The sequence below is a fragment of the Lontra canadensis genome, unplaced genomic scaffold, assembly GCF_010015895.1.
Source record: "Lontra canadensis isolate GAN:19392208 unplaced genomic scaffold, GSC_riverotter_1.0 scaffold48, whole genome shotgun sequence".
In the NCBI taxonomy this organism is placed as follows: Eukaryota; Metazoa; Chordata; class Mammalia; order Carnivora; family Mustelidae; genus Lontra; species Lontra canadensis.
Genome location: NW_022631042.1, coordinates 8,002,207 through 8,017,171, shown reverse-complemented (window position 1 = coordinate 8,017,171; position 14,965 = coordinate 8,002,207). Strand labels below are relative to the sequence as shown.

At 44.0% G+C, this 14,965-nt stretch overlaps 1 protein-coding gene across 7 annotated transcripts in view; it reads right to left on the bottom strand.

Annotated features, from left to right (window-relative positions):
• The window catches only part of MAGI2 (membrane associated guanylate kinase, WW and PDZ domain containing 2), a 1,351,061-nt gene that overhangs the window by 49,635 nt on the left and 1,286,461 nt on the right, over positions 1-14,965 (bottom strand). For 2 of the 7 annotated variants that reach the window (XM_032873266.1, XM_032873267.1), the window contains one exon: positions 10,456-10,544. The exons of the other annotated variants lie outside the window; for them this stretch is intronic. In XM_032873266.1, the coding sequence (XP_032729157.1) occupies positions 10,456-10,544 (89 nt within the window). The remainder of the gene's footprint in view (positions 1-10,455; positions 10,545-14,965) is intronic. 7 annotated transcript variants of the gene reach the window in all.

Sequence of the window (14,965 nt, the reverse complement as noted above, 5' to 3'; positions counted from 1 at the left end):
TTAAGCTGGAGGGGTGGTCACACATGTCACCATGTTATAAACGAGCTGGGGGTGGTGGTGCTGGAGAACTGAGGCCACGGCATTTTGCCCGGTGTGTGGGGCAGCCTGGCCTTCCCCTGCAGTGCTGACTCTCAACTCTGGCCACTCTTTAGTGGACCACACTGCCTTTGCTAGGGATCATGCTTGGCTACTGGAAAAGATACTTAAATAACAATTTTACTTCCTCACTCAAGGGTAGGCCCCAAAACTGACTCGCCTGACTTTGTCCATCTTTCCATGAGACTGTAGATACTCTCTGACCCAGTGGTTTTGTTTTCAAAGGTTTTCCTAAGGAAATAATCAAAGACAGAGGGAATGGTATAGATAGAAGGGTGGGTTTGTTTTTTTTTTTTGGTAGTATTTTTTCATAATAGTGGAAAAAGTACAAAAATAAGAAAACTCGAAAGAGGGGGATTCATTAAGTGATAAATCTATACAACAATGTACGAGGCAGTCATGAAAAATGTACAGAAGGATATTTAATTTCCCTAGTAGTCTAAAAATATTGTCAAATGAAAAAAAAAGTAAGTTTCAAAATTAAATGGTTATATTTTCAAAAGAGAGGAAGAGTTCTCTTCTTGACTATTTTTGTTTTTGAGGTATTCTGTAATATGTATTAATTTGTTAAACTCAAGAAGAGCTCCCAGGAGGGTGTCACCTGAGAACCAATGCAGCCGCAGAAAGTCTGGAGGAACACTATCAAAACTGAGAGTTAAGGTACATTCTCTCTTAATTCCTGCTCTAGGAGCTCATTCCAGAACTCTAACCTTTCAGACAACTCTCTCTCGAGCAGCTGATGAGAAGACCCTTAATATAGAACGTGTCCCAGGCTTGTGGCCTCCTCTGACTGCTCAGGTTACTGGGAGAGGGGACCCTTTCCTTGTCATGTTGGCCTTCAAAGGGGGTGGGGACCCATGAACACCGACAGGCCATGAAATGGCCAGGGGAATATGGATCTATTTGGAGATCCAAGAGTGAGGCTAAGGCACCTACATGCTTTCTCTCAGGAGTCCACTAACCAGGAATTCAGGAAAACAGAAACAGTCCTTCCTGTGTTTTCTCCTCTTGGGTCTGTGGCAGGACCTAACGTCTAAGACTGTTCTCCCTCGCTCTCCTGGGCTCCCTCCCCCACACTGGGCACCCTTTCCTTGTTTCCAAGTGGAGGCATTTTCTGTGGTGGGTGGATTGTGGAAAGATCAGATGGAGAAGAATGATGAAAAGGCTAAGTCAGAAAAAAATTTCAGCTGAAAATTGTTTACTCTTTGCTAGGAAATAGAGGTGGAAATAATTGACCGGATTTTGTTGCCTTCTGTTCAGTAGTCCAAACTGAACTTGGAGCTTGCTGTGAGGTATTAAAGGCTTAGTTCTAGCTTTGTGATTTTCGAGCTTGCTCCTACTCCCACGAGATCTACCTCAGAATCGGCTGGATCCAGTACCACTTTCTTTTATGAACTGAATTTATGTCGCACCTTCTCCTAAATGGAGGAAACCAGTTTTACTGGGTGAATATGGTGGTTCATTCTGACAATGCAGTCACTTTACACAGTTGGTTTAGTACAAATCTACGCAAAAGATGCTGTGGTCACTTAAAAAGAACTTAATTTCCATACTGGAATGCTGAAGACTGGAAGGGCAGGAATTCTTTCTTAAAGAGGACTCCCCCCCGCGCGCCCCACCTCAGCTAACTCTACCTATGTTCCTCCCATCTGAGAATTTCTCATGTGCCATGATTATATTTAAGTTACTCAGTCAAAGGAGTGCTTGTTTTCTTTTTCTCTTTTTCCTAATACACCACAGCTTTTCGGAGGGCAGGTCCTGACTCTGCTATTTTCTTTCTAGTCATTCATTCATTCATTCATTCACACAATGCAGTGCAAGGTACCATGGGGTACCAAGCACAGACACCTGTCAGCAGACAGTCCTCTCAGGGGGCTAGTACGGTGCTCTGGTCTTGAAGTGATCGAGTAGCTAAAGAACTAAGAGATAAGAAAGATAAATCCAGCAAATATTTTCATAAAAAACAAGATCACAGGAAGGCACAAAGAGGCTTGCGATCTTCACATCACATTCCGCAACACTAAATAATGTCTCCCTTGACTTCGCCTGTCACTGTGGCGAGCATCACCTCCAACCACCTGAGGCTCCCGGTGAAGACAAAGGGGGAACACTTTTCTCTTCTCCATGAACTTCTTGGTGGGGGAAGCGGGACTCTGTTCTCTTAGCGTGGGTCTGTTTGGCAAGCTCCTACTCCTAGTCTTCCTCCCCACTGAACCTGACCTACTGTCTCAAAGAAGCCTCTGTGATAAAAGGTGGGATACCAAGTCGTCTAAATAAATAAACCACTGTAACAACACCAGATCCAGAAACCTCCTTGACTACACATGCAGTCCTACTTCTGCACTCCCTGGTGGGACTCCAAAGCCAAGTCCTCATCCCAGACTCAACCAAACAAAGGCAAGAACCTAAGCAGCAGGTTCAGACAAGCAAACAGACCTGGTAAGAGAGGATGCTAATGCCAAGCTCGTGGTAAAGAGCGCGTCTCCTACTGATTGCTCCTTGAAGAAGCTCATTGTAAGTGACAGCATGGAGGACCACAGGGGAAGGGAGGGAAATCCAGAGCGGGGGAAATCGGAGAGGGAGAAGAACCATGAGAGACCATGGACCTCGAGAAACAACCTGGGGGTTCTGGAGGGGAGAAGGGTCACGGGGGGCGGTTAACAGGGTGATGGGTATTGAGGAGGGCACATGCTGTGATGAATCCTGGGTGTCATATACAACTAATGAATCACTGAACACTACATCAGACACTAAGTATGTACTATACAGTGGCTCACTGTACATAGTAAAAAATAAAAAAAGAAGAGGAAGAAGGTCATCAGCTCTCATCTGGTTGCCCTAAGGGCTGCCCAGCATCAGTGCAAACTACAAAATAAAGCTCAGTAGGTGGGAAGTCCTCTGTGCTTTGAACTCCAAAGCTTTAGAACTGCAGGTTCTCCTAAAAGCCCCATGGGGCATTTTCTTCTTTTTTGGGGGCGAATGGATAAAAAACATAAAACTTACTATCTTAACCATTTTAAGTGTACAGTGCAGTCGTGTTAACCCAACGCACACTGTTGAGCAACAGATCTCTACAATGTTTTCATCTTGTAAAACCGAAACCCTGCAACTACTGAACCAGCTCTCTTCCTCCTCACTCCCCATTCCTGGAAACAACCATTCTATTTTCTGTTTCTAAGACTTGACAACTTAGATAACTCACAGAGGTGGAATCATGAGGTAGTTGTCTTTCGTGCCTGGCTTACTCCACTTAGCGGACTGTCCTGAAGGTTAATGTAGGGTGCAGCACGCAACAGAAAGTCTTTCTTTTTAACGGTCGAATAATATTCCATCGTGTGTCTATGCCACCTTGTCTTGACCCATTTAGGTTGCCTGATGGTCACCTGGGTTGCTTCTGCCTCTCCGCTATGGTGAAGAGTGCTGTCCAGAACAACGATGTGTGAATACCTCTTTGACATCCCATTTTCAATTCTTTTGGATCTATACACAGAGAAGTGAAGTTGCTGGATCATATGGTAGCTCTCTTTTTGATTTTGTCGAGGAATCTCCATACCATTTTCCATGGTAGCTGTACTACCCACAGAATGAAGGTTCTCATTTTCTCACCTCCTTGCCAATGCTTGTTCTTTTCCTTTCCTTTCTCTTTTTGTTGTGGCCATCAGACAGGTGTGAGGCGCCCTCTCATTGTGGTTTGGATTTGCATTTCCCTGATGATGAGTGAGGCTGAACATCTTATCACATGCCTGTGGGCCATTGGTACATCTTTGTGGCCTAACCGGAGCATCCGGGGCTTTCTGGGTGGAGCCTGTAGGTGTCCTACAGCTTTGGATGTAACAACACTGGGACTCAGTTTTACTGTAATTGACAACCGAGAGGCAACCAACAAATATTTACAAGTGGGGTAAGCAGTGAGATTGTTTTGTGTGTGGGTATTGCCTCATATTTCACTTGGAAAACAAGCTACTGTATTGATTGCTATATGCCCAGGGACAATAAGCTCTTGAGGGAAATAATGGGAAAATCCAACTGAACAGATGTACTGGAAAAGATAATCTTTCTCCCTTCTGGCATTTTGTATGAAAAAAGAGAGATATCTTGGATATAGAAGGAGATGTGAAGAATTCCTATTCCTTGCTTTCTCTGTGTTAGTGAATTTTCATAATGAATGACAAAATGACCCAATTCATTTTTTGAAGGCACTACGTTAACAAGAGATAATCTTTTACCAGAAACACCTCGTGTATGAAAGCAACTCTGAGTAGTCATGTAAAAGATGATTCTATCCATACATTAGAGTTGGGATTATGAGGGACACTGTGTCACTGCTCACCTGTCACAGGGGAGCAGGGAGGTGACACAGAACCTGGGGCAGGCAATGAGGGAAATTCTGTATTCTTATTCTCCTTTCCTGGCCGTGCTCTTCCCTGGTGACTCCAACTGCCCTCTGGGTTTTACCTGCTGGAGATGTACTCATCTGCGTATTGTGAATCAACATCTGAATCTCTTACAATCCCATATGCCTTCTCCCCACCCCCAGATTAGTTCACTCACATTACTTTCATTTCTAGTACTTGAAGGCATCATGTAATCGGACCCTATCCTTGTACAGGTAAGATAACTAGGCCCTGAGGAGTTAAGTAATTCTTGAAAGGTCACCTGTCTTGTTAATGGCATCTTTTCTGAATTTTCCTATTTCTTTTTCCTGACAGTGGCTCTGCCATCTTCCCCAATACTTAAGATCTTACCTTGCGATGATTTTTGAGTCCTCCCTAATTTTTATTCCCTTTACACCATCCGTTACCAAGTCTTAATGATTCTCTTCAAGACTCTTGATAGTGTCAACTCTCCTGTATTTCATTTTGATTGTTTTTCAGCACCTCATTAACCCATCTCTGCATTTCTAGGTTACTGGGATAGCCTCTTTATCTGATTTACCTCCTTATCTGATCCACCAGTAATTCACAACTCTGGCTACTCAAAGCACTGACCTGGGACACATTAAAAAAAAAAAAAAATTATAGCATACCTGAGCCTGTACTCCCGCCCATGGAAATCCTGCTGCACCGCCAACGGCAGCACTGGTTTGGGGAGAAGGCTCTATGGGTAATTTTTACATGTAAGTTTCCCAGGTATTTCTGATGGGTAGCTAAGATTGAAAATGCTTTGAAAACAAAACAAGACAAACTCTTTCTATAATGTTCTCTGTCGTCCCTAAAAATACTTGGCCACGTCGGTGTGCTGCTCAAGAATCTTCTGTGCCTCCTCATTGCCGTTGGTTTTCAGACACTGGCCTCTTCCAATCATTCAAAACTCTAGCACTTTTGCTCCGTCTACTTTTCAGAAGGGATCCTATACTCTAGTCACTTGCTTCTTAACATCAAAATCATCTCCTATAGTGTCCTATTTTTGTTTCAGATTGTAGGGCCCTTTGAGTTCCCAAACCCTCTGGTTCCTCAAAGATTATCTCATAACTGGCTTCCTTCAAGGAGCCCTGACTGACTATTGTGGTCATTATTTCCTGCTCTTGTCTCAAACTTCCTTATCATTTGGGTTTTTACTGTCTTGTTTTTGTTCCAAGTGAGTATTTATAGCTCTTTAATGAAATGGAGAGCTCCTGAAGGGGAGGGAGAGACAATGCCACATTTTTTTTTTTCCTGTAACCCCCATAGCATCCAAACATGTTTGACACATATCATAAAATAGGTCCATTTGGTTGAACTTGATATAGATCCGGGAGGCTAGACAAAGAGCGTAGAGAGTTTTTCCAAATGGCCCCTTTTTCACAGAAGGAAGGTAGGCACATAATCCCACACAGATAGACCTAACATTAGCTTCTGTTTCACAGTGCCCTGAAGTCTCTAGGAGACTATGATACATGACGCTTCCATAACAAAGAAGCAACTCCAGAGGGTTAAACTACAATTTGTAACGGCAGCACAGGTTAGAACTACAGTTTGAGAGAAAACACCTCTAGAAACAATAAAACTTAGATTAACCAGAAACAATTGCCTGGAACATCAGTTAGCCGGTTTTCCTCTATTCCGCTCTTAATGGAAAGAGATATGGTAAGAAAACAAGCAGGCAGGCAGGAGTTTACGAAAACCACAGGCACCACCACCACAGCAATGAAAACCCTATTTCCGGTTTGGGTTGAGACAACCAGTGGAGATTTGGGACATCGTCTGAAGCCCTCTGCAATGATCTACAAAAGCTCACGTTGAAATTTGCTGTCAGAATAATAACTTTGTGATAGTGCAAGACTCTTAGTCATTCATTCACTTACTTGTTCACTCTGTAAAGCACCGTATTAACCTGGGGTGATAACCAGTATTTGAATTCTATAAAGGGGAGGAAGGATGGGGATATTGATAATTCTGTTGTCAATATAAAGGGCTATGGGATTTCAGAGGACTGGGAAGTTACTTCTGACTTGTGAACTTGGGGAAGGATTCATGGAAGGGGCAGTCTTTGACCTGGTTCTTAAAGGAGGACATGATTTGGGAAAAGGATTTCTCAAGCCAGCCATGTTGGGCATGTGCCCAACCATGAAGGTGGGAATATAGGACAGTGTAGCTGGAGCATAGAGATGAAACAAGCTATTGTGGGAGATAAGAGATAAGACTGATTTGGGTAGGGCCAAATCAGGGATGGCTCTGGGGACTGATTTAAGGGTGTGTGTGTGTGTTTGTATGTGTGTGTGTAAAAGGTCTTTGAGTGGGGCAGTCCTTAAGGACAATCAATTGCTCTGGCATCGATGAGCTGGGAAAATTGGCCATAGCAGTACAGAAAACAGGTAAAAGGCTATTTAATCCTGTGGAATAGGCCTGAACTGGAGTAGAAAGACAATAGGAATGGTGGAGAGGGCCCCGTGAGAAATGAGAGACATCAAATCACTCCCACTTGGGAACCGGAGATAGATAGATTGATGACAGATAGATGACAGATACATAGATGACAGATAGATGTCAGATAGACAGATGAGTGGGAAGGTAGTTGAGATGGTTTTGAGCTGGATGACAAAGAGGATTGATGGTCCCTTAATTAATAAGGGATTCCAGAGGAGGAGTATTTTCAGGAGGAAAGATCATAAATACAAATTTGAATACACAAATGTGGGGTATCCGGCTAGAAATGTCTAACAGGCAGTGGGACGTCTCAGGGTGGGGTTGCGGAATGAAGCCAGACATGATGAAAGAGAAATGAGTCACCTGCACAGTAGTGACAGGTGGAACCATGGGGGTGAGTGAGACCCCGAGGGAAAAGTTGGGGAGGGGTGTTACTAGACGGGAAGGGAGTGGAAGGACACCATGGAGGGCCAGTCAAGGCAGTAAGAGAAAAATCCAGCTACTATACTGATCAGCAGTGTTAACTATGATAGGGAGGCCCAAGAGGAAGAAGGACTGAATCAGTCCCTGGGCTTCGTTAGCATGGCGGGACCGGTGATCATGGAGGTGATACTTTCGCTGGAGTCTTAAGGACGGAATCCAGATTTCAAAGGGTAGGTATGTCCCCAGAAAGGGAAATTAAGCAGAGCACGCTTGTTTTCAAAATACTTTGTACATGAATGCAGGAATATAACACATTTATACATACATACATAATACATTTGAGAATGATTTTAATGAGTGTGATTCAAGAGTATTTTTCTATAAACAAAGAGTACCACGTTTTCCTTAAACATTCTCCACATACAGAGTTCCCTTAGGGGAGAAACAGCATCATTCGTCTTGGTGCCCTGCCTATCCCTGTCCTCTGAAACAAACAAACAAACAAACAAACAAACAAAAAACAGAAAAACTAGGTCTTTATCCCACGACCGGATCTAAGTAGGAGCTGAAGTTTTCTGCCATCTCGGTAGTGGATTCTTAGCGTGGCCCAGAATGTGGGGAACCATGTGGGGGCCCCGTGGTGAGGTCCACGGGGAGTAGTGCATGAAGGCCATTTCCCACCCACAACCCTCATGAGAAAGCTACCCTCTGAATGCTATGCACCCAGCATTGTGCTGAATCAGGAAGCAGAGTGGGCTCTAGTCCCTGACCGTCCTTCTTCCCACTCTTTTCCTAACCCTGCCCTCAGCCCATTTTGAGGCACAGCAACAGCTTTTTGTTACTTCCGTCGAAGGAATGCTTGGATTGTCTCCAGAATCTATTCCCAGTGTGCTATTCCCAAACTCACTCCCCCAAGTCTGGTCCTTTCTTCATTTGCCTCCACCTTTACAGTAACATTTTAACTGCCTCCAGTTTCTTATAAAATCCACATAAACAGTATTGGAGACTATTTCCAAACGTGGGTATTTTCACCATTCCACTCAAACAAATTTTCAGCAACATCTGATTATATAAAATCTGAATTCCTTTGCTTGGCATACGAGGCCGTTTCTAACTGAACCCGCCTTCGTGTTCTTTCCCTTACTGCCGCCCCGTCTCTCGGTTCGCCTGTGCGATGGCTCTTCTGAACACACTCCCTGGCTTTGGTCGAATGGTTTCCTCTGCCTGAAACGGCCTTACTTCTTGCCCACACTGGTGAAACCATGCTTGTCGCTCAAGGCCTAGCTATAATGTCACCTCTGGGGTAGAGCGGAACCTTCCACAACTCTGCTAAGCAGGATTAGGATATTGTCTCCTTTGGGTTCTTATCATTTCTTCGCTGTTTGCTCCACTGCCTGGTTTCCTCCCTGTCACACCTACTTGCTTATGAACGCAAAGGCGGAGACTCTCTCATCATCTTTATATCCCAGCACTGAGTCAGGTGCCTGACAGATGCTGGTGGGACGGGACAGAAACCACCGAGCCCCCTTGTGGTTCTGTTTTTGGCTGGGGCTGGGGAATCGGTTGATTCCGGTCCCCTCACCTTCATGGATTTCAGATAGCTGACATAAATTAAATGGCAAGCATATAGCTGTCTTTTGTCAGAAACACAGGTCTATACCTTTTTATACCATGGTCAACGGACTGGATTTCCTTAATAATTATTCCATGGCTTTATGTCTTTTCCAGTAAATTGGACCTTTTTCCTTTTTGCTCTGATTCAGGCCTCCCCTGATCAATAACATCCTTGAGAGACAGACACTTTAGAGAAATGATACATTTAAAACTTCTGGTTTTTTTTTTTTTTTAGACATCCTCAAGGAATGACTGCAATAGTGTGTGTGTATGTGTGTGTGTGTGTGTATAATACTTATAATGCTTATGTTAATATAAAAGTATTTGGTAAGGAGCTGTTTAGCAGTAGGCCAATCAAATAATTCACTTAGTGAGTAATATTATCTTTCAAGTTAAATTTAAACCAATCCTGATGGCAATCAGCAGGGTTATAACAGTTGGAAAATATGTTTCAGGAAAAATTCAGAGAGCCAGCTTAAAAGACTTCGGCGGTGAGATGCTTGGCCATGTCTGTGGCAGCATGAATGGGGTCCCATCACACCCAAACTGAGAAACAGGCCAGTCTGGCTCCTGCTTCCATGCCTAACTGTGGGGACTGAAAAGTCAAAACGACATTTTAAAATCACAGTTCTACCTATTAAATTGTGGCCGAAGCCACCTGCCCCCTGCAGGATCTGACAGTGGAAACGTGGGCCACTCTAGGGATGTGTTCGAGGGGTGAAAAGTCGCCTGAACCATATTTGCAAGGCTATCATCTATATTCCGCTTTATTTATGTATAGGGTATTTTTTTTTTTTCCTCTAAGACTTTTTTTTAAATGTTAGGCTGAAAAACAGTCAAGTGGAGAATAGTCATTTTGAAAGAGTGGTAAATATTGTTCAGATACAAAGTTATGCCTACTTTTTAAAAAATGTCACAAGTGGTGTTTCTTTTCCCTCTTTAAATTTGGTGTGTCACTGAGCATGGGGAGAGGAAAGTAAGCAGCTCTGGTCCCGAATGGCTAGCTGCCACAGGGCAGCCCAGGGAGATACCGAGATGCCAGAAGGAGTTCAGAGATCCCAGGGCTTGGATGTTTGGCAACTGTGGCTCTCTTTCTGTCAGGGGCCAAAGGGGTGTCCTGGGTTGGAGCTGTTGGAACTTGGGCCAAGAGGAAATCAATGTAACTATTTGTACCAAAGCCTGGAGAGGATTTTTGGAAGTGTGTGAAGCAAAACTTGGCTGGTGCTGCCTCTGCTGGGCCCTCCCTCTCTTTCCTTCCTGCTGGGGCCATTCTGGGCTGGAATTTGGTGCATCCCAAGTGCTCATGAACCCACAAATCCTATCCTTATCATGTGTGAGGTCTCAACTAGGTATTTTCCAGAGCTCTAGCAGTAATTAGACAAGCTACTATGAAAGAAAAAGCATTATACATCAGTTACAAACAATGCAAAACCAAAGCTCATTAGAGAAAGATAATATTCATGCAGATTTTACAAACCGTGTCTTTAGGGTGGCCCAATAAGTAGAAATATGGGGACCCATGCTTGTCACTTTTCATGCACATGGAGAGACTGGAAGGTACCATTCCTAAAGGAAGGGGAGGAACAGCCTAGGACCAATCATTAGAATTAACAGAACCAGTGACAAAGATATATTATTACGGTTAGAGTCAAGATCGCTTAGTATGTTTAGAGCAGCTGAATACAAATTATCTAGGCAGTAAGAATAAAGACTTTAAGTAGAGCTACCCCTGTCGAGCATGCAGCAAGTGAAATTAGTGATAGACTAAGCTACATGTGTATTCCAAAAGTAGATTTTTCTCAAAATACTGAGGGCATCCTGAGGCGCTTCTGGGAGACACAGATGTTAACAAAAATTTGAAATGGCCGTATCAGAGTTTTTGCAGAATTTTCCCATAACAATGGGATGTTTTCATGCTATTGGTTGTCATTTGAGAATCAGTCACAGTAATCATTTCCACATTTTGAAACGTCAAAAAAAGAAAGACATGGCATGCCCATGTTCATGTCTCTGTTTTCGCCAATAATCTCGTACGTTCTCCTAGCTCCCCTCACCTCTGACAATCTACTTCTTTAGAGTCAAGGCTCACAGTCGACTTGCTGAGTGTAGTTATTTTCTGGGAAAGAAACAAGGCAGGAGGAAGAAGTGTGGCGATGCCTTGAGTGTTCGACTCTGGGCTATACTCACCTGTCCAAGGGCCGAGGGCCGTGCCCTGAAACCAGCCTCTCAGCGTCTGCCTCACTTTGTGTCTCTCTCAGCTCTTGGGCTACAGTTCTTTATCTACACGTAGGCAGGTACTAGAAAGTCAGGAGTGCCCAAATCAATAATCTCCAAGAGACAGACCCCAGGAGATGCAGCAAGGACCGCCCCCCGCCCCCCACCTCACCCGCTGCTGTGTTTCTCTCAGCTCCTCACAGCAGGAGGCATGGGCAGACCAACATGAGGTTAATGTGCTCAGAACAACTTAATCCACGTAGCTCATGCGTTCTGGAGCCTGACGCACTCCTTGCTGGCATATACTGATGATACGCCCCCGTCTAAATGCCTAACTTGCTCCCCACGGGGAGCCTGGCTTCGGGAAGCAGAACGGGACTGCACTCCACAGAGGTTTCCCTGCTCTGTCCCCTGGAGTGTGTTTCGGGGCATGGTGTGTGTCTCAGAGAAGGGAGACAAAGGTTGAGCACGAACACCTCAAGGTTAAATGGAAAGCAGACCCTTTCTGTGGTAAGAAAACTGAAGCTTAACTACGGGCATGAGCAATGGAAATTACATTTCAGGCCTTATTAATTGAGTTTACCATCTAGCCCTGCCAAGATGCCAGTAATTGTGTGCAAAAAGAATCAAGCTGGTTTTGTGTCACACTGAGAAGGCGCTCATCAGGTTTTAAACGTGACCTTTACTGGGCTTGAAAGATGCATGTGCTAGGAAACCTCATGGACAGACGTTCAAAGAAAAGAACCTGGAACACGATGGGAATGAATTGCCACGGAGACTGGGGTAGAAACTGCAGTGGAAAAGGAAAAATGGAGAGTCGCATGCTGGCCTACTAAGCGCACTGACGTGTGGATGTGTGTGTGTGTGTGTGTGTTCAGTCCTAACACCCGGTGGCCTGCTGAGGCCAGAGTTACTACATGCGAGACAGCGCACATCTTTGTACACAAGTGTAAAAGCAAGTCATCCTGTGAGCAAATGTCTGAGCCACGGACAGTTAACAGCAATTTAGTGAGGACTACGTATGCATTTTTTATTCTGTTAAAAAAGCCAAAAACAAACAAATGAAACGGAACCCAAAGAGCACATTGAAAAATGTGTGTGATTCTCAATTAGAGATTTTGCTGTAGTTAGAACACATAATTCAAGAGCAGATCAAGGCATTAAATTGTCTCATCTTTGGTCCTGATGGAGGGAATTTGGTTAAACGGAAATGTAGGGAGGCCTTTTTCAGAACAGAACACTGCAGTAGTCTTATCTTTGAGCAAGGCTGTAGGCACTTTCTCTACTAAGAAAAATCGGCCTTCGTGGACTCACTCTTTCTTCCACTAGGCTCTGCCACAAAAGGATCTTTTAAAAAAAAGAAAGCTTGATTTACTTGGAGACTCTATGGCTACTGGTTATGGCAGTTGGCTTGGCCTACCCAAGAATGTGTCTTAAGGTACTAGATACCACTTTAAGTACCTGGAGAGCAGGCTTTTGTTGGCAAACTCCTTTACAGGAATCAAAAACCTTCTGTTATCAGCTCTTCTTTGAGACAAGAGAAAAGTCAGACAGTGGGTGGAAAATAATTTTGGCATTTAGCACCCACTTCACAATGGGTGCAAGTGATGGGTTTGAAACTTGAGCCTAACTGTGCCTCTCCAGGATGGGTTCCTGGAGGCACTGGGATATTTATGGTTTCCGACATGCACGTGGCCAATAACTTGAGTATTTGGGAATTGAGGGAGGTCAGACCTCAAAGGCTAAATCGGTTCTTCTTGGTAGTTTTCTTGGTTACTGTGTGTTCTAATATATTTTATATTTATTTATTTATTTTTAAAGATTGTATCTATTTATTTGACAGACAGAGATCACAAACAGGCAGACAGGCAGGCAGAGAGAAAGGGGCGGGGGAAGCAGGTTCCCTGCTGAGCAGAGAGCCCAACGCGGGGCTCCATCCCACGACCCTGAGATCATGACCTGAGCTGAAGGCAGAGGCTTAACCCACTGAGCCAACCAGGCTCCCCTCTAATATATTTTATCAGAGGCTTAAATGCCTAACAAAGTGAGGACTTGGCAAGGGGATCCTACAATATATCCTTAAAGAGAAAACGTGTTGGAAATTACACGAGGGTATCCAGAAAACAAAACTAAACAAAACCAAACCCAATATTCATTATAGTCCATGTTTCCCAATAAAACAATGTGAAGAAATGAGTTTTCATCCTTGTCCTAAAAATACTCAAAATAATAAATGAGGGTCCGGCTGAACAGTGGAGAAAGGAATGTCAGAGCTGCGTGTTCTTTAAGGAAACTTCTGCCTCTGACTCCGCGAAATGGGAAACTTATCGGGAGCGTCACAGACCATTTCCTGGGCTCACCCACGTGCTGTAGAGAGCAGTCTTGAGCCTTTCTAGGCAGGAAGCAGCCTGTCCTCTGCATGATGCAGCCTGGAGTTCTGCCTCACAGCCTATCCTCTTCCTCCGGTCTGCCTCAGTAGAGGTGTACAGGAGTGATTTGTGGAACCTCTCATGGAAAAGGAAGATACACTCAACCATGAATGTCAGAAGCTGAAATTAAATTTCAGAATTTATTATTGAAGCAAGCTGCCTTTTGCCCTATTAAAAATGCAGGCGAATTAGTGCAAAGGCTATGGAACCACTTAAAGCTCCCATAAACATGGTCTCCAAGGAAGAAACGAAGGAAATGAAGGCTCTCCCCTGGTCTTTTCTTGTGGGGGCACAGCAGCACCCCCACGAAGGCCTCAGGATGTGAGGTCACAGTGCTCAGAGCTCCCTGGGGCTGACAGCCGCAGGAGGTGGGCAGGGATGGCTAGCAAATTTGCCAGATGAAGTTTGGGTTTACTAACTTAGAATTTAGAATAATTCAGACAAGGTCTAAACAGAAAGTCACCTACATTCAGTGAGTCCTTTCTTCAGAAAATGTCTGAAGTGTGGGTATAAATATCACAAAGGAAATGCTTAACCAACTGAAGAAGCCAAGGCTTGTTGAGGATCCTTAATTCTAGAAGCGCTTATTAAATTCCACAAGTAATTAATAAAACCCACTTCAAGTTTTTCACTAGAGCTGGTCCTTGAAGACCTTTCCATCTGTCACCAGTCTGTTGGAAACCATGTCTCCTTCCCAGACTTCAGCTCCCTCAGAGCTGGGACTATAGCTTGGACGGTAGAGACTTGCCCATTGTAGGTGCCCAGAAAAATCCTCTTTTTGAGTTAAGGGAGTAGTAATGACATGAATTAATGATATCAGTTACAGGACTGTCTCATGTGGACTAGTTAGTAGGGGCATACTGCCTGCAGTTTATGCTTGTGTGATCCAAGGGAAGAAAGCCTTTGCTGAACTAATAACTATAAGCAAGAATATAAGAGTATGCTTGGAATGTTAACTTGTCACTGTATATTCCTTTTTATTTTAAAGTTTTTATTTTAATCCCCCCGGGGCTCAGCACCTGTTTCCTCCATCCCCTGCCCCGCCTCCCTTCTGGTGGCCATCGCTTTGTTCTCTAGACCTAAGAGTCTGTTTCTTGGTTTCTCTCTCTCATTTTCCTTTGCTTGTTTATGTCTTAAATCCCACTTATGAGTGAAGTCATATGGTGTGTGTCTTTCTCTGACTGATTTATTTCACTTAGCATAATAGACTCCAGCTCCATCCATGTCCTTACAACTGCTCAAGTACATTCCTGAAGAAGAATAAACAAATAAACGTTGCCTCTTACCATATAAATAAAGACCAGTTCTGCTTAATCTGGTGCTCTGATAGGTTGAGTGTAAGTC